Source organism: Bacillus rossius, chromosome 11 (assembly GCF_032445375.1).
Source record: "Bacillus rossius redtenbacheri isolate Brsri chromosome 11, Brsri_v3, whole genome shotgun sequence".
NCBI lineage: Eukaryota > Metazoa > Arthropoda > Insecta > Phasmatodea > Bacillidae > Bacillus > Bacillus rossius.
In genome coordinates, this window is record NC_086338.1 from 48,330,936 (window position 1) to 48,351,070 (window position 20,135).

A 20,135-nucleotide genomic window follows, 5' to 3' on the forward strand; every position below is an offset into this window, starting at 1 on the left:
ACTTGACCATCTGACATAAAAACCCCTTTTACATTCAACCTGTGCAAAGACTAGTTTTTGGGTGCGAAGTGGAATATCAAATGGAATATTTTAAATATTCATAAATATTGTTCTCAGCGAAGCTGTATTAAACTTATTTTGTAAAATACAGGATTAAAGAAAACAATAATAATTGTTTAGCATTTTTAATGTTTAACTGATAAAGTGATTAACCAATTTGGCCCTATGTACAACATCATTCAATTAAAAAAATATAAAATAACTATCCATAGTATTAATGTTGAGCATTCTTTAAAGCAAACGAAGTGACACCTTTTGATTTTTACAAGTAACCAACTTTATCCAAGAAAAACATGTAGAACAAAAAAAAACTAAATATTTTAGGCTTCCGGTGTTTTAAAGCTTTACAACAAATGCAAAGCTTCACATCATATGTTGTTACATTCTAGGTTGGCCCGGCTAAGCAACCCAGAATAGTAACAAGACACTTTAATCAATGAAGAGTTTGTATTTTTATATGATGATTTTGAAGGTATGTTTTTAAGTTTGTCTTGTTGCCAACATTGAGGATGAAGTATTCCCTTAAGATAAAAGTTTGTATTTGGTTGTATTTACAATGAAAGAGTTTTTTTAAGCAGTCTTTTGTTTTATTTTAACTTCTAAAAAAAGAGCAGATCCAGATGATGTTTCCATATTCACTGTAGGCTTAGCTGATCACTTGATTAAAAAAAATGTCCCGGGAGGGTGATGACTGTCGCCTTGGGCCAATGCCAAAGCATGAGGTCAAATTTATATTTAAAAAAATATCCAAGAATAAATGGCTGGCCCCGACCAGGTGTGAAATAGTCTGTCCGTTAAACATCACTTCATTTTTCTGAGCTGCTGATGCGCGACCAAACGTGGCGACAATCGAGTGACAACTATTTGAACAACGAAGTTGTCTTCCCTTACAGAGATGAAAACAAAGGGGAGGCAACCCCATGTTTCAACGGAGCAATCACAAAACAGAACCAGGCACATGACCATATAGGAAAGTGCGTTTCAAACATTTGTTCCCTTAAAATTTGGAAAGTAACATCACACCACAGCATGGTTCGTTCTGATTGGCTGGCGAGACAGCGTCCACAGCTGTGCACTGGGTTTTCCCACTAACTTGAGGTGTGAAAAATAATAACTTATTGGCGACAGAATGTCGCGTTCGTGTCTCCCCTGTTTTTTCCTCTTTTTTTTTTTTTTTTTTTTTTACTTCTAGAATGTTACAGTCTCACTAACCAGAAGATGCTTTAAAATTGTAAAAACTTAATTAATACTCATTCATTTTAATGGACCGAGCAAAATAGAGAAAATAATAATAAAAACAATTCATCTTTATGTAGACCTAACCGAAAATAATAATAATTAGTATTGAAGCACAATCAAAATACCTTAAATGACTATTAATAATTTAAAAAATAAGAGTATGAATTAGTTATGAAACAATAAGAAAACAACAACATAACACATACTCAGTTAATTTTTATTAGTAGCAGGGAGCAGCAGTAATTATTATGTTACAATGTGAAGCTTTGCATCACAACGAAGCTTCAAATAAAACAAATAGCAACTTTTCTGGCGAAGTCAAATTATATACGTATTGAAAAGAGCTTCGATTGATTCGCGTAGCAGAAGTTTCGCCCTACTAAAACATATTCTATCCAGTAATTGAAGCTTCTTAATTACCTTTTAATCATGCATAATTGGCACTTCAAAATTATGTTTAGATAAAGAAGATAGTTTACAATACAGAAACTGACTGTGAATTAATTTCGCTTTGATAATGATTAATATAATTGAACTACAATCTGTATTCCACGTGGTGTCATGTGAAACCTGTTTGATTTTGAAATAACTTAAACAAATTTTTGCCCACTTCTGTTTTTCAGGTGTTCTTCAGTGTCATGATGGGCTCCATGAACATAGGCATTGCTTCCCCGTACTTCGAAGCTTTCGGCATAGCAAAAGGTGCCGCGGCCAAGGTGTTCTCTGTGATCGACCGGAAGTCGCTCATCAACAGCATGTCCGCCGAGGGCAAACAGCCTTCGTCCATCGAGGGGCGTATTCAGTTCAAGGACGTCCACTTCCAGTATCCATCACGGCCAGAAGTTAAGGTGATTGTCTTTCAGCCAAGTTGGATCTTTACCAAGTTTCACTTGTTTTGAGTGTAAATTTTTTTTAATGATGTAGTAAATTTTTAATGTGGGGGGTTTACTATAGGTAAAGACAATATTACATCATGAATTGCAATAAAACCGGGATAACGCTGCAAAGCATATCTATACATAACACCTGAATACAAGTTAGTAAACTATTCAGCATTAAAATGTAACTGAATACCTGAAACCAATCATTAATTTAAAAAAATTTAATTCACATTACAATCTTATTTCTTATATTATGATAAATTCACTGATTGTAATTTATTTAGCATAAATTTTGTACCAAAATGTAAAAATGAATTGGATTGGAAAAAAAATTATATTTCATTTTTCGATCTTGCATCTCTTGTTAGTAACATATTTTTACATTAACGACATTGGCACATTTTTAAGAGACACAAACATTTGCCAATTTATTTTTAAGTAGTTCTGTTCTAGATATACTTATTACTAATTATTTTATTCCATAAGAGCATCACGTGTCAGTCAAAATGAGACTACCTATTTAGGTGAAATGTTGTAGTTCAAATTTTTTAATAATACACTATTTTTATGAATAATCATTGTATATAAAAATATTTAAAAAAAAAAAACTCTAAAAACCTCCTGTTTTAATAACTTAATTGCCCTCAAAATTAAAAATTAAATCATAAAATTTTGTCCCTAACTGCAGGTGACTGAGTTCCCCCCCCCCCCCCCCGAAGGATCAATACTGGTACCGGTATTTACTGTTTATGTTTATGTGAGGCATCAGGTTCGTGCGGTAAGTCTCTGTGGTTTAAACAGGTTGACTGGATATAAGAGTAATCAGTTGACGTCCAAGTCATAATTGAGCCCATTTTAAATGTCGGAGTCTCTGTCACATTGCCACGCGCGGAAATCCTGCCTGAACTTGGCTCTGCCTCGGCCCGGGCTTGCCCGTGGTGTGTCGCGGAGTCCTCCCGAGACGGGGCGGGCGAGACCCCCCCAGCGGTGCGTGGTGTGCACAGAGGAACCCTGCCTCAGCCCGGGCTCGCCCGTGGTGAGTCGCGGAGTCCTCCCGAGACGGGGCGGGCAAGACCCCCCCAGCGGTGCGTGGTGTGCACAGAGGAACCCTGCCTCAGCCCGGGCTCGCCCGTGGTGTGTCGCGGAGTCCTCCCGAGACGGGGCGGGCGAGACCCCCCCAGCGGTGCGTGGTGTGCACAGAGGAACCCTGCCTCAGCCCGGGCTCGCCCGTGGTGTGTCGCGGAGTCCTCCCGAGACGGGGCGGACGAGACCCCCCCAGCGGTGCGTGGTGTGCACAGAGGAACCCTGCCTCAGCCCGGGCTCGCACGTGGTGTGTCGCGGAGTGCTCCCGAGACGGGGCGGGCGAGACCCCCCCAGCGGTGCGTGGTGTGCACAGAGGAACCCTGCCTCAGCCCGGGCTCGCCCGTGGTGTGTCGCGGAGTCCTCCCGAGACGGGGCGGGCGAGACCCCCCCAGCGGTGCGTGGTGTGCACAGAGGAACCCTGCCTCAGCCCGGGCTCGCACGTGGTGTGTCGCGGAGTGCTCCCGAGACGGGGCGGGCGAGACCCCCCCAGCGGTGCGTGGTGTGCACAGAGGAACCCTGCCTCAGCCCGGGCTCGCACGTGGTGTGTCGCGGAGTCCTCCCGAGACGGGGCGGGCGAGACCCCCCCAGCGGTGCGTGGTGTGCACAGAGGAACCCTGCCTCAGCCCGGGCTCGCACGTGGTGTGTCGCGGAGTCCTCCCGAGACGGGGCGGGCGAGACCCCCCCAGCGGTGCGTGGTGTGCACAGAGGAACCCTGCCTCAGCCCGGGCTCGCCCGTGGTGAGTCGCGGAGTCCTCCCGAGACGGGGCGGGCGAGACCCCCCCAGCGGTGCGTGGTGTGCACAGAGGAACCCTGCCTCAGCCCAGGCTCGCCCGTGGTGTGTCGCGGAGTCCTCCCGAGACGGGGCGGGCGAGACCCCCCCAGCGGTGCGTGGTGTGCACAGAGGAACCCTGCCTCAGCCCGGGCTCGCCCGTGGTGTGTCGCGGAGTCCTCCCGAGACGGGGCGGGCGAGACCCCCCCAGCGGTGCGTGGTGTGCACAGAGGAACCCTGCCTCAGCCCGGGCTCGCCCGTGGTGAGTCGCGGAGTCCTCCCGAGACGGGGCGGGCGAGACCCCCCCAGCGGTGCGTGGTGTGCACAGAGGAACCCTGCCTCAGCCCGGGCTCGCCCGTGGTGAGTCGCGGAGTCCTCCCGAGACGGGGCGGGCGAGACCCCCCCAGCGGTGCGTGGTGTGCACAGAGGAACCCTGCCTCAGCCCGGGCTCGCCCGTGGTGAGTCGCGGAGTCCTCCCGAGACGGGGCGGACGAGACCCCCCCAGCGGTGCGTGGTGTGCACAGAGGAACCCTGCCTCAGCCCGGGCTCGCCCGTGGTGAGTCGCGGAGTCCTCCCGAGACGGGGCGGGCGAGACCCCCCCAGCGGTGCGTGGTGTGCACAGAGGAACCCTGCCTCAGCCCGGGCTCGCCCGTGGTGAGTCGCGGAGTCCTCCCGAGACGGGGCGGGCGAGACCCCCCCAGCGGTGCGTGGTGTGCACAGAGGAACCCTGCCTCAGCCCGGGCTCGCCCGTGGTGTGTCGCGGAGTCCTCCCGAGACGGGGCGGGCGAGACGCCCCCAGCGGTGCGTGGTGTGCACAGTGGAACCCTGCCTCAGCCCGGGCTCGCCCGTGGTGTGTCGCGGAGTCCTCCCGAGACGGGGCGGACGAGACCCCCCCAGCGGTGCGTGGTGTGCACAGAGGAACCCTGCCTCAGCCCGGGCTCGCCCGTGGTGTGTCGCGGAGTCCTCCCGAGACGGGGCGGACGAGACCCCCCCAGCGATGCGTGGTGTGCACAGAGGAACCCTGCCTCAGCCCGGGCTCGCCCGTGGTGTGTCGCGGAGTCCTCCCGAGACGGGGCGGACGAGACCCCCCCAGCGGTGCGTGGTGTGCACAGAGGAACCCTGCCTCAGCCCGGGCTCGCCCGTGGTGAGTCGCGGAGTCCTCCCGAGACGGGGCGGGCGAGACCCCCCCAGCGGTGCGTGGTGTGCACAGAGGAACCCTGCCTCAGCCCGGGCTCGCACGTGGTGTGTCGCGGAGTGCTCCCGAGACGGGGCGGGCGAGACCCCCCCAGCGGTGCGTGGTGTGCACAGAGGAACCCTGCCTCAGCCCGGGCTCGCCCGTGGTGTGTCGCGGAGTCCTCCCGAGACGGGGCGGACGAGACCCCCCCAGCGGTGCGTGGTGTGCACAGAGGAACCCTGTCTCAGCCCGGGCTCGCCCGTGGTGTGTCGCGGAGTCCTCCCGAGACGGGGCGGGCGAGACCCCCCCAGCGGTGCGTGGTGTGCGCAGGTACTGCGGGGCCTGGACCTGAGCATCGAGGCCGGCGAGACGGTGGCGCTGGTCGGCAACTCGGGCTGCGGCAAGTCCACCTGCGTCCAGCTGATCCAGCGGCTGTACGACCCGGCGGCGGGCAGCGTGAGTACCGCGACGGCCTCGCAGAGTCCTGCCGTCATCCGCCGCAAAGCCATTGGCCTCGCCGGGAAGGAACATTCCATACGTAGCGTTCAACACTGAAAATCAATGATAGGGTAGAAACATAAAGTACCCCGAGAAAACCCTCCACATCAAAATTGCTTACCTATTTGTAATCCAAGATTGCCCATAAAAAGAACGTCCCAGTTTGAATGGAATTTAACGGCAGTTTTAATTTAGATTATTTTCAACAAATGATACATAAAAACTGAAGGTAAACTAACCTAGTTTTCCTTGCGAATGTCCCAACATGTGCCACCTTTAGTCATGCGGCACACATCCGACCTTAAAGTCCGATTCTTCCCACCACTTTGGTTAAACACGTCCGGAATAATGGAGGCAACAGCTTCTTCAGTTTCGTGTCTCGACTCTTGGCAAATCATTAGGTGCCGGCGGAACGTAGACACAATCTTTTATACGGCAACGAAGGAAAAAAAAATTGCTTAAGCGTTGTGTCAGTTGAACATGGAGTCCAGCGGAAAAGAGCTCTGTCGTCTCGACCTTTTATCTATTTTCTGAAACAAGCGCATGAGCACACTCTCTGTCTTATTATTTCATTTATGTATCTCTCTCGATTCTATTTTTTTTTTGGGGGGGGGGGGGGGACAAATAATTGCACAAAAAAGAGAATAAAAACGAGCCCAGCAACGTAGGCTATATAGCATAGTGTTCTCTTTATGTCTGTTTGGCCAAGTACCTATTCTCATGCCTTTTTCGCATCAGAAACATTTTACAAAAATGTTTCACCAAAATGTTGCATTAAAATTCAGCCTTGAAATTTTACTCTCATCGCGCTCAAAGAAGGTTCACTTAAAAAATAAAATAACACCAAAATCTTCTAATTAAAAACAAAATTTCTTGTAAATAAAACCATGAGATCTTGTCTCTAGTTGCGACTTTCAACTGTCCCTCAGGTGCAACTAGACGGAGAAGATATCCGAAACCTGAACGTCGCTTGGTTGAGACGCAACATCGGGATAGTCGGGCAGGAACCGGTGCTCTTCCAGACCTCCGTGGCAGAGAACATACGGTTCGGCAACGAGATGGCGTCCATGGACGACATCATAGAGGCTGCCAAGGAAGCGAATGCTCACGAGTTCATCAAGCAATTACCACAGGTACTAGTTTACTGGTTTGCTGAACTTAAAATGCTCAGGGAATACCTGGAAACGTCAAGGAACGTAAAATGGTCGGAAGAATGTCTGGAAAAGACAGGGAAATCACCAAATATTTCTGGAATTTTTTTATTGTGACAGCAAAATGAAATGGAAAATGCTGCTTCCACCAACATTTAGGCATTACTCACTATGCTGTTTATTAATACCTACTTCAGTTCTACTGATTTTTCACTATTACATTGAATTTTTATTGCCTTTTGTCTGATCTCAGTGCCTATAATAGATAGTTTTTTATAGATTTTTTTTAAAATTTACATTTCTTCCCTTTTTTGAAAGTTATAAAACACTAATTGTTTGATTCTTCCAACTCTTTCACATAGTCTCTTTCAGAACTATGATAACTGAACAAGTGCGTGGATGTTAACCGTCTTTCATATTTATTTTTAATGTGTTTTTTTTTTTTCATGTAAATCAAAGGTTACTGTATTGAATAAAAAATTTCAGCAGAGTGAGCTTTACAGAGTAAAATCATATCATATGTGCAGGTGAAGTCCGTTGCTTGTGTTTTATTCCAAGAAAAGAAATTTATCATGTAGATATTAATTGGTTTTGGCGGGCATTAAGATAAAATTACTCATTGGAATGGCATATACAACCAAAAATCACCTATTGGGTTGCAGGAATATTTTTGTTCGGGAGGTCAGGGCAACTTGTCAATTCAGATCTAGAAGATCGGGAAAAGTCAAGGAATTTTGGAATCCTATGCTTGCAGCAACCCTGAATGACATAACTTTCTTAAAGTGTTCTTATTTTTAAAAGAAATAAAATTGAATGCCAGTCATTGGTAGTAATTGGGGGTTTGCGTAATCTGAATGTGCAGATCTTCTATTATTTGGATTAATATTATCCTTCTTTAACTGTTCTCTGCTTGTTACATATATTAAATATATATAATAAATTTATATATTAAATTTTTAGTTCCAAGTTTTATTTTGAATAGTGTTTTTTTTATATTATTCTAAGATTTTATTTTTAGCTTTTTAATACTTTCGGCCATTTAATTTTCAGGTAGCCACAATTTTTTTTTTACTATTTGCGCTTTACATTTACTTAGCTAATTTATTTTTAAGTGTATAATTTTTTTCATAATTTTTTTTTTATCTTTTTTAAAATATTTTTGGTGAAGGCCATTCATTCCTTTCTTTTACCCTGTGTATAATACTACCAATACACACTTATTTTGAGGTATTAAAAAAAATCAGCAATTAGTAAAATGTAATATGAAAGTGATGAATGTAATTGTTGAAGTGATTTTTTCTCCGGGTGCCCTCGAGTATCATCATTTTACGTTACATAATAGTAACTAAACGCTCATAGAGATGTATTTTAATACATACCGTTGCATTACTCTCATATATTCTGGTAATCTGAACAGGTCTCGGCCATACTTGGTTAGAATTAGCGGCACTCTACAGTGGCGTGTGTTTGTGGTGCAAGCGGCCTTGAACAAGGCAAGGCTCGGGCGAGCTGCTCTGTGGTGTTCCGAGGAAGTACCATATGCACCCAAAAAAATAAATGCAATGATTTTTTTTATTCAAAACAGCTGAAACTGGAAAGTGCGAGTCACGTTATAATCGCAGAGCTGGGCCGAGGGGTCGTGGCGGCGGCGGCACTTGACGGGGGGCTGGGCTCGGTGTCTCGGCAGGGCTACGACACCTTGGTGGGGGAGAGGGGCACGCAGATCTCCGGCGGCCAGAAGCAGAGGATAGCCATCGCGCGAGCCCTGGTCCGCCGGCCGCGCATCCTGCTGCTAGACGAGGCGACGTCCGCCCTCGACACGGGCAGCGAGGCCAAGGTGCAGGCGGCCTTGGACAAGGTGAGGCCTGGGGGCGTGGAAGCTCGGTGGAATCCCGCCAATCGAAACCACACTTATCCGAAAAACCTGGCTAATCCAAATGAGCTTGCGGTTACCAACATATTTCCAAAAAAAAAGGTGTTCATGTACTTAGGTACGCACGTTATAAGTCATACTTACGTACTGGACATAGTAAAAATAATAAAAGGACTGTAGCGATATTATAAATACGGTTGGTAAAGTATAAATTATATAAAATTGAAATTTTTTTAATAAATACTTAGTATTCAATATTTATATAAACTCATGTATAAAATTAATCATTTAATTTAATAAAATAATATAGATAAATTTAATTAATAATTAAAATCAATATAAATTTATTGTTTATTCTAATTTATTTATTTGATTTATGTATTGATTTATAATATAATTACAATTTATAATTTAAAAAAAATATACGTATATAACCTCACTTATATAAATATTTGAAAATACACTTGAAAAAGTTTATAAACACAATTTATATTACCAATATTCACATTAAAATTTTTTTTTAAAGATATGGAGTAGTAGGCCTACATATATAAAAGTTTTAAAAGTATATATATAATTTTCATTTCTGTGCTGCCTTTTTTTCATCCTGTGAAAAATTTGTTGCATGTTGTGTAAGCATCGTAAAAATTAAATCTCATAATTTTTTTCATAACGTAACTAAAGAAGTATAATTTCAAAAAAAATATTTTTTTCATGCTTGAATTATCAAAATTTTTAGAGTTTTTGTGCTTGTAAAATTGTTGTAAGCTGTGTTAGATAATAACTAAACAGTTATAGAGTTGTATTTTACTACTTTATTACTCTAATTTTTCTGCTAATCCGAAAATATGGTAATCCGAACAGGTCTCGGCCCTACTTAGTTAGGATTAACGGAACTCCACAGTGTTGTGTGTTTGTGGTGCAAGCGGCCTTGAACAAGTCAAGGCTTGCGCTAGCTACTGAGAGGCGTCCCAGGAAGTATTGTATGCATGCAAAAATAAAGCAATGATTTTTACCAAAACCGCTGAAACTAAAAGTGTGAATCGCATTATATTCACAGACTCGTATCTTGCCACTGGAAGAACGTGATTTAACAGCAATGGGAACAGCTTAGTTGAAAAACTACATGCTCGGTGTCGGAACTGTGTCACTTAAGCCACTGTAGTCCGTTGGTAATTACCAACATGCTGAGACCCGCTTGCCTCATTTTGAACCTCCGAGTTGTTAAAAAAAAAACTACAAGTTCTGCCTGAGGCGTCACTTATGCCACTTAAGTCCGCTCTTGTTTACAGCTTCCTGAACCTTGAGGTAGTGGGGAGGTTTCAAAAGGAGTGGTAGTGACATGAGATAGGATAACACTTTGGAATGCCATGAAGAGGTTGGGAAGTGCGTTCAAATAGAGTTTATCGCTAAGTTCCTTCCACTTCCTTCTGCTTCTCTTTACTGTGGCTGCTAGCCTCTTTCACTCTTCCGGGCGACCCCCTCTTATCACAGCATTCTTTGCTTTCTGATCGAAGGATTTTGAACTACAGACATAAAACATAATTTATTTTAATCTAATTGCATCTTTTTGTTTAAAAACAAGACCATGTAAATAACTGTGCTCATGAAAGTGACACCAGGAAAACTCTAGTAAATACAGTGGCGTAGCCAGGATTTGTGTATGGAGGATGTTAAGAAGCATGCCCCCCGCCGTCGTATTAAAGCGGGGGGTCCGGGAAAATTAGGATTTTAAGGTGTAAAATAGTGCTATTTTAGCAGTTTTCGGTTCTTAAATTTAAATATTGTAATGGTAAAATTTTTAATAATTTTAATATGAAATTTGTTTGAGTGATGAATAAGTAATTAATTAAAGATTTGGTGCTAAGGGGGGGGGGGGGGGGGGGTTGAACCCCTAACCCCCCCCCCCCCCCCCTACGCCCCTGAGTAAATATCATATATATATTTACTAGTTTTAATAATTTTTTAATTTCTATGTGTTTTTTTTTATTTCCACTCCAACTCTAGTCAAAAAGTTTGGGGTCGCATTGTACCGAAAGTGGCGTTTACGTTCGGGCAAACGCAGTAGTAGCTCGGGTCCCAGCGGGGTTGTCGTAATGTGTGGCGCAGGCGAGTCGGGGCCGCACCACCATCATCGTCGCCCACCGCCTGTCCACCATCCGGCAGGCCAACAAGATCGTGGCGCTGGCGGAAGGCCGCGTGGTGGAGCAGGGCACCCACGAAGAGCTGATGGGGCTGGGGGGCCACTACCACGCCCTGGTCACCGCCCAGGTCGGCATGGTGGACGAGGCCAGCGCCCGCAGCGAGGGTGAGTGCAGTGCCCGCAGCGGATCCGCTTGGGAGATTGTGTCGGACTAGCCGGGGTCTAGACCACCTCCTTGCACTCTGTGCAATTCGGGGTAATCAATCACAACCTGTGGTAAGGAACTATGGAAAATTAAATCATGATAGCTGGTCCAAGAGTCGGACCCAAGACTCCTCCCAAACGCCAGTATAATATTTTGCAGTCACAAATGTTCATAATGTCTTAAAAATAGTTCTAAGAGGCTAATTAGTGAGGACTGGAAAAATTAGCATCTGTTAATGTGGCTTATTTGGGGTGGAGAATACTCGAATACTCTTAGTTTCAAAAACTTTGCAAGACCAGTTGCAGTTTATTATGTTGAAAACCCAAAATAATTTAAACACCACAAGCTTCCAAGCGTAGCTTTCTTTGTGGCCTCGGCTTAATACGCAAATCAAATGGACTGATTGGGTGGGGCTTGTATTTTGAAGTCATGTCGAATGCATGTAACTTGGCTATGTCACAGACACATGGTAATAATATCAGGAAGCATGTTTGTCACAAAAACTAATGTGAAGAATGGCCAAGCGAAACATTTGGGGGAACACCAAGTACCTGTAGTACTGGAGTGGCTTGCTTCACACTCGTTAAAGCATGCTGCAGGAGAAAAAAAAAATCCGTGTCAAAGATGGTGGATGGGTTGTGCCTCTGTTTTTACTGAAGCGTTGCTGAAAGTATTAAGTGACAAAAATATATTTTAAAAAATTGGGCTGGGTATGTGTCCCAGACAAACTGCAAATTATGAATATTGAACATAAGTTAAGTCAAGTCACTGAATAAGTTAAGTCAAGTCACTGAAAGTCTAGACTGGGTTGTTTATTTCCGAGTGTGAATGGATACATTTTGTATAACAATTTTGAAAACTGTCTAAAATATGTTGAAGTTATGTGGCATTTTATAAAAGAAATATATATATTTTTTAATGAATGACATTTTGAACTAATTTTAAAATGAGATAAAATAGCATTTGTGTCGGAAAGTAGCAAAAAAAATAGTATCTAAAGTGTAAATAAGCAAATAAATAGCATCTATGGCAATATGCTTATTTTTCCGGCCCCTGCTAATCGGGGGTTGCGTGCCCTTGTGACTTCGTTGTTAACTGGCACTTGTTCTACTAAGCTTGTAACTGCTTGTGCACAGACAAAAGCCACGAAGCCCTGGAGCGCACGGTGAGCGTGCGAAGTACCGCCTCCAGTAACGCAGAAAGCATCGCGCCCGTCCCGTCGAAGGAACCAGACGAGGCGGAAGACGTGAAGGAGCTCTCTTCCATAATGCGACTGCTGCGACTCAACAAACCGGAATGGCACTGGATCTGCGTTGCGTGCTTGACGTCCATCGTCGTGGGCTGTGCTTTCCCGGTGTTTGCCATTCTTTTTGGTGACATAATTGGGGTAAGTAAGTCACTGCTAATCAAAACTTCACACTGTTTTTTAGACTCTGTGTGTTTGAGGTCAGATAGCTCCCACACGCGAGCGCGCGGGGGTGTGTGACATGTGCTTTCATGTTGAAATTTTTTAAGTGAAACTTCTTTGCTGAGGGGGTAACAATTTTTGAGCGTTATGAAAATTACGATTGCATGAGAGGAAATATGTGGTAGAGGAACCGGGAAATGGTAGGTACGTGGTGGGGGAGGCGTCCGTCTCGGCCGGCTGAAGAAGGAGACTGAGGCGAGCCAAGGCTTGCGGCGGGAAACATGGCGTCCTTCGCGCCAAACACAATTACCGTTATCATTTGTAAGACTGCGTGCCCCGGGTTATTAGAAAGAATAACATGAACCTCTTACAAAATTAATACATACATACCCACGACCAGACTGTCTGTAATAATTACTTGTACATGGAAAACAGTTTAAATAAAGTTCTATATTAGTTCCGTCGTCGCCCGCTAGGGAGCGTCATTGGCCATGCTTGCACTTACTTTACTGAAATTATCTAATTAAGAAACAAAAGAACACTCACTCGGCTGACCTGTCGTAACATTGTTTAGTGGTTAAAAGAAAAAGGTTTGCAATATTAATTTAGGTGTTTTAGTGGTACAAAGCACTGAAGCTAAGTGCTCTCTTGCGGCAGTTCGTGGCACGCAATTCAAACACCCACACGACTACGTACATATCGGTACAAATGCCGGGCAGGATAGGGATGGGAAGGGAAACGGAGGATGACCAGGCTATTGGGGCGAAGCCCCGGCTGATATCAGTCAATGCCATGCCTCAGACTACACATGTCCACATGGACAATTAGTTAAGCTGCATAAACTACCTAATTATTGGTTAGCTTCAAGTTTAAAAATTATTTTAAATCGAAGTTTGTTTTAAAATGTACGAGAAAAAATTTTTAGTACTTTTTTTTTTAATTCAAAGAATCAACAATTTATTTATTTGTGTGGAAAAGAGTTATTTCATCTGAGATCATACCCATGTCCTTACTATTATCAATTATTATCTCTTGTTCTATTAAAATATATTAGTGAATTATCTCTGTCTATAACATAACTAATAAACAAGAAGTTTCACTTCTGTCCCGTGTGGACTCCACGCACACATTTTTTTTTTTTTATTTGTTGCAGATCCTGGCCCTAAGTGATAAGGATGCTGTGCGAGAGAAGACCAACATGCACTGTGTGTACTTTGTTGTGACAGGGGCGGTCGTTGGCCTTGCCACTTTCGTGCAGGTAAAGGAGATATTTGACAGTGTTAAATAGAACATAGAAGTATATATGTTTACTGGCAGGAGCATACGTAGAATTTCATTTCTGGAGAAGGAAGGGGGGGGGGGGGGAAGAGAGAGAGAGAGAGAGAGAGAGATGATGGATTTGTTAGGATTTCTGGTGGGGGGGGATACATCCCTCCATCCCCTCCTTATATACACCCCTTGCTTTATGTCCAGCAAACCACATGCTTCAGCAAGGAGCAGGTGTAAGGCCATAGATTCACAATTTTTTTCTGTATTCAAAAAATAATAATTTAAAGTTCTTGGAACAAAATTCCAAACTAAACTAGTTGGAGATATTGCAGAGAAATGCCTCTGTATCAGACTTCAAAGACACATATTATCGTCCTTTGTAAGAAGAAGAAACATATAGGCAGGATGCAGAGCGAACTAAAAAGAGAGCCCGCAATGTATTTGGTGCCTGCATAGCGTATGGGTAATTCCCATAGAGCTTAGGAGCCTACAGATAATGTCCACAAAGCCCACTAATCACTAATCTCCCATAGTCAAGCTAGCCTGTGAAATCCAGTGAGTTTTTTTAACTGTGCAGAAAGGCGCATTAAATTCCAAAACATTAGGAAATGACCAGGAATTATCTATCTCCATCATCTCCAGTTTTAAGATTGATTTCTGTCTTTTAAGATAATCAGAAATTTTCATCCTTGCTTTACCCAAAGAATGAACATGAAAATGATCAGTTATGCTCATGACCATGAGTAACCAAAAATAAACATTTCTGTTATTTTTTATTTTTATATTTTAAATTATCTTCACGTGCTTAAAATATTAAGAAAATCATTTCACCTGCTTCCAAATGCATGAAAATATATATACCTTCCTAGATTCGATAAAATAAAAGTACCAAATGGAAGTATCGAGAATAGTGAAAAAAAATTTTCAGTGTAATACACTTTAATTGAAGGTGATAGTCTTAGAAAAATGGTTGAAAAGAATAGATCAATAATTATGGCCATTATGGCTGATCCAACTTTTTTTTCACGTAAGAACATTAAATAATGGTAGCTATAATTTAAGATTAATTATTAATTCTGTGGTTTTAGTTTTATTTAAAAAAAAGTCAGTTATTTCAACTCTTTTAGTCAAGAAACATCACTTAAAAGTCAATCATTTAGATTAGAAGTTTTCACTGGAAATGCTAAAATACATAGTTTGGTTGGTTTCTTGCAGATCTTCCTGTTCACGCTGGCGGGTGAGATACTGACCATGCGACTGCGGAAGGTGATGTTCGGCGCCTTGGTCCGGCAGGAGATCGCCTGGTTCGACGACAGGGCCAACAACACGGGGGCGTTGTGTGCCAAGCTCTCCGGGGACACCTCCAGCGTCCAAGGGGTACAGTAAATAAATTTATTCAAAATTTAAACTACCTTACATGTGTGTTTGTGTGTGTCAGAACTTGTTTATGACTACCTTTTATTGGATGTGTTAAACCTGGTCTCTCTCAGTATACGGCATTTGGTAGGAGCAATTTCGTGAATGCGTAATCACGTTGCTGCCATCTGGGACAGATGGCGTGAATCAAAGTTCACAAAGCCAAAGGGAAATGTTAGAGTAATAACTGTTTATAGTGAATTTTAACAAGATTGGCAGTATTTTAATAAAATTCCCTGTCAAAAAAAATCGAAAATCAGGCCCAAAGCTGGTGTTAAACATTTTTTCGAGTCTCTTTTTTTTGCTTTTATCAGAGCTTAACATTTCGCTCTGCAAATCGAATAATTTTGATATTCGGCATAGCTAAATCAGATGATTCAATAGTTGACGTAATCAGCAAATTATAGCGGCAGGTGCTGAGATATGTGATTATCGTCGGGAAACAAGGGCGTCGCCGGGGGGGGGGGGGGGGGTTATAGGGGGGGGCAGTTCCCCCACCCGTCCCAGAGCCCTAGAGATTCAAAAAAAAAGTAGCCAAATGCAAAAAACTACATACTTTTACCACAACTTGCCCACTCCCCATCCAGGCCATCAGCTGGCGACGCCCTTGTCAGGAAATGTAGTTGAAAACACAAGTTGCATATACTGATCAGTGATCACACTCAGCATTATTTTAAAGACTTATATATTATATTTTGTGTCCAATATTTCATATTATAAGTGTATTTGCAGCATGAGAATAAATGAATTTTCTCGTTATTCAGGTTGGATGTTACACATGTCTAATGAGTACTGAAACTTATTTACATTGTTTTTTTTTATATGTACTTCTTTTTTGACGACCAAACCTTGTGTAATGCTCTGACAATGTGCAGCTGATTGTTTTAATAATGTTTGTGGCATTCTGAATATCACTTGAATTTTCATTAGTTCAGTTAAAAATGATCATATACATATCCTATATATTTACTCTCTTATTTCTTGCACTTGTATGACTTCAGGTTACACCATAAAAATTAGTGTTCTGAGATTATGTAATGGAGTCATCTTGGAAAAATAAATTTTAATGAAAGGTTTTTAATTCAACAATCTATGATTCAGCAAATTTTGTAATTTGGCACTTATTGAGTCGCTTACATTCAGATATTTTTCGGGTGAATTTTGACTGTTGAACTTGCCCGCCAGGTTGCAGTACTGTGTTCCCTGTTTTCTAGCAGGTTACATTTCACATTTTCACATTGGTGTTCCTGTCATGGGTGTTAAGACTATATTAACATCTGATAATGCAGTGAAATCACTAATCGGGTAGGGACAAGATTATATGGTTGATAGCGATAAAATCGAAATAACACCGAGAAGGATGTCGAACACCGTGTAACACTGAAATGCAAGTTATATGATTGGAATTCAGTAGCATTTAACCAAAACGTAACTCCAATCTTAAAAAAAGGGATGTTATAATGTTCGGAATTCAAGGAATGTCATTATTTCTGGACAGAATATTGTTTTTACCAAAGTGCAGGGGCGCAACAACAGGGAGGGGCAAGGGTATTTTGCCCCCCCCCCCCTTCTGAAACCTTGAAGTGGGGGCAAACGGGGCAAAGAAAGTGCTGTGTAATTAATTTTTAGATAATAAAACTGCTTAAATAGCACCATTTTCTACCTTGAAATACAAATTTTCCAGGGGGAGGACCCCCGGACCGCCCGCTTCAATAGGGGGGGATCGATGATTCTTTATAAAAAGGTATATTCCCCCCCCCCCCCCTCCTTTGGAAATTTAGTTGTTGCCCCCCTGCCAAAGTGCATGTAAAATCATAAAAAAAGGAATGTTATAATGTTCGGAATTCAAGGAATGAATTATTCCCAGTACTTTCAGGACCAGGATTTCGTGGTTCTGCACCCTGTTTGCAGCCTTTTATAACTTAAATTTATAAACTATATGTTTTTTGTGGTGCAGGCGACCGGCCAGAGGATTGGCACGATATTCCAGTCCTTGGCGACGGTCGCGCTCGGGGTGGGCCTGGCGATGTTCTACGAGTGGCGGCTGGGTCTGACTGCTCTGGCCTTCACCCCAGTCATTCTGATCTCCTTCGTCGCCTTCGGCTCCATGATGAATAGTGGCCAGAAAAGCAATCAGGAGTCTCTCGAAAATGCTACAAAGGTAAGCAACAGTGTAACATCCCCACCGACAGTGATAAGAACTTGTTTGGTGGACACGACATAAAGAACACAGATACACAACACCCACAAAACAACACATATACAAACACATTAACATATAAAAGACATGATATACAAAACAAAGAATAATATGTAATATGCAATATAATAGTATTTGAACAAGTAGACACTGATTGCAGAAATTTAAAACAATTAAGGATAGAAAAATTAATTAAAATATAAAATATTAATGTTTTATTAAAATTAGAAATTAATCCATAAATATATCATAATTAATAACGTACAAAAAATATATTTTAGGCAAGTATTAATCAGGGGAGCTCTGATACCAATACGTGTTATCAAATAAATATCTACAATTCAGCTTTGAACTATGAAACAATGTTTTCATAATGTTCAATTTGATCCTAGGATAAAACAGTAAGTTCAAAGTAAGTTTTGTTTCTTAGACATACTTACAAGTCTAAACTTAACAATGCTTATTAAACTGATCCTGATTTATAATAACCTTAATGTTATTTTACTACATTAATTATAAATTCACAATACAGTAAGTCCTCTATTTACGTCGTACTGATTTACGTCGTTTCGGATTAACGTCGCTAATGTTTGAGTACTCATGTTTCAATTAAAGTTGTCGCCGATTCACAATAACGTCGTTTACAATGACCGTAAATCTTTATTTTAACCAAAACACCGTATATAATTCGTTTATAATTCTTTGTTTCCTTCGGTAGTTAATTTATGCTATTTAGCGTAAGCTACACGTTCACCGCCTTATCTTATCATACATCATGAGGGACGCTTCCTGCTCTCCGCTGCTCTCCGCGCGGTGATGCAATACTACCAGCCTGCCCGCTCGGTCACCCACGTATCTCGCACGTAGAAGTGTTATCTACTTCCCGCAACGACACAGCATTTTCTCCTACCCCTTTTCGTCCAACTCCTTGGCACTTCAGTAGAGGTGTAAAAGTAACTAAAAAAAGTGTACCCGTATGTATTCGTTACTATAACAATTAGTACTCGTTACTTTCGTATCGTTACTTCTGATACCGCATAACATGCTATGTTATATAACAGCAACGAATCGAGTCGTATTTCGTACGCGTACAGTATGACGTCGCGTAAATAATAATAAATCGAATATAAACAATTAAAAGTATTTGATAATTAACAGCTTTTGTTAACCAAGAAACAATAAAATCTCATTAGAGCAGCTTTATTATAATATCTCTTTTAAGATAAGAACAAAAAACGTGAAAATACGCGATAATAAAAAACAAAAACATACATATTTATAATTTGTAAAAAATACTTTTTTACGTTGTTTCTGTTCCAATCTCAAACTTTGTCTACACACACAATATCTTTAATAAACAGTAAAAAACTTGGACGACGAATTTCCAAATTATACTTTTCTTAATAAACAAACATCGTTCTTTGTAACGAATAAGCGCGCGCATGCGTAAAACATACGAAAAATGCGAGTAACGAAATGCATTCGTGTGTAACGTTTCGTTACTCGTTACTAGATGCCGCACCCGTTACTCAGTAACGAATACATACGGTTTGCTACAGCTCTACACTTCAGTCGCTATGATATCATTGAGTTGGCCGGAGTTTTAAACGTGCCGTTGTTAACTTTATCGTGATTAAATGCGTTTGTAGTAGGCCTACAGTATCAGCTCACTGCAATTTATGATTTTTTCTTCATAAGATGTCTTCCAAACGACTATATATCTGTTTTTATATTTCAACCAATAAAGGTAATAAAGCAGCTGGTTAAATAACCATTCTATAAAGCTGAGAAGTACTAGTTGGACTTGTTTCCCACGCTGTCGGTTGTATATGCTGATAAAATTGCCCGTTGTCACGTCTGTATGCCAGCGCTTCCGGCCGACCTTGGGCCGTGGTCGGCCAGTGGCATGAAACATGGCTCATTTTGCGTCGTTTCTATTTACGTCGCGGTTTTCAGGAACGTAACCCCGACGTAAACCGAGGACTTACTGTAATTGTAAATGAAAAGGTTGTGTTTACCATTGGGGATTTATGTGTGTTGCAAATGTTGACTTTTTTTTTAGTTCGGAATGTGTTAACTAACTCTGATTATAATAGAATTTAAAATGTCCAGAAAAAGGTTCTTGTATATATGAAAAATTTCAGTCTTTTGACAGTCCTTTTGAATATATGCTACTTAACATATCTAAATTTAATATGCATTCTCTGTTCATTAGACATTAAACCTGTGATTGCTCAGAACAACTTCAACTTACCGTGATTCCAACTTACAATCATAGAATTAGGGATACTTTTAAAACCACTTGTTGAATATATGTGTAAAAAAAATCATAACTCTTTTTTTTAATAATCTAAAACCATTCATTGGTAAAAAAAACTTAATTACAAAGGTAATTTAAAACTTTTATAATCTACTTATTTAATTTTATTTACACCATTTAATATTCTGTTAAATATTTTTATGAAAACCAAAGTATCAAAATAGTTCATATGAACTTTGTAAAATTTACATCTATCTGCGTGTAGTGTTTTTTTCATGTTTTGTCATAATGTAATTCATGTGTATCAGTGTACATTGTTTTCTGTTGTTTTCATGTATTTATGTTTTGCCTGTAGTTTTTATACGTATGTGTCATTTTACAGCTGTTGTATGGCACAAAAACTAAATATAAAAATAATTAAATATAAAAAAATAAACATATAAAAATATTCAAAAAACTCACGTATCCAGGAGGAGGGGGGGTGGCCACGATGAAGGACTGGATAA

At 41.8% G+C, this 20,135-nt stretch overlaps 1 protein-coding gene across 3 annotated transcripts in view; it reads left to right on the forward strand.

The window, feature by feature from the left end:
• LOC134536920 (ATP-dependent translocase ABCB1-like) overlaps positions 1 to 20,135 on the forward strand; it is a 43,351-nt gene that overhangs the window by 14,036 nt on the left and 9,180 nt on the right. For all 3 annotated transcript variants that reach the window (XM_063377004.1, XM_063377003.1, XM_063377005.1), the window contains 9 exons: positions 1,923 to 2,147; positions 5,537 to 5,662; positions 6,634 to 6,837; positions 8,543 to 8,713; positions 10,838 to 11,036; positions 12,213 to 12,463; positions 13,638 to 13,742; positions 14,969 to 15,130; positions 17,127 to 17,330. In XM_063377004.1, coding sequence (XP_063233074.1) covers positions 1,923 to 2,147; positions 5,537 to 5,662; positions 6,634 to 6,837; positions 8,543 to 8,713; positions 10,838 to 11,036; positions 12,213 to 12,463; positions 13,638 to 13,742; positions 14,969 to 15,130; positions 17,127 to 17,330 — 1,647 coding nt within the window. The remainder of the gene's footprint in view (positions 1 to 1,922; positions 2,148 to 5,536; positions 5,663 to 6,633; positions 6,838 to 8,542; positions 8,714 to 10,837; positions 11,037 to 12,212; positions 12,464 to 13,637; positions 13,743 to 14,968; positions 15,131 to 17,126; positions 17,331 to 20,135) is intronic.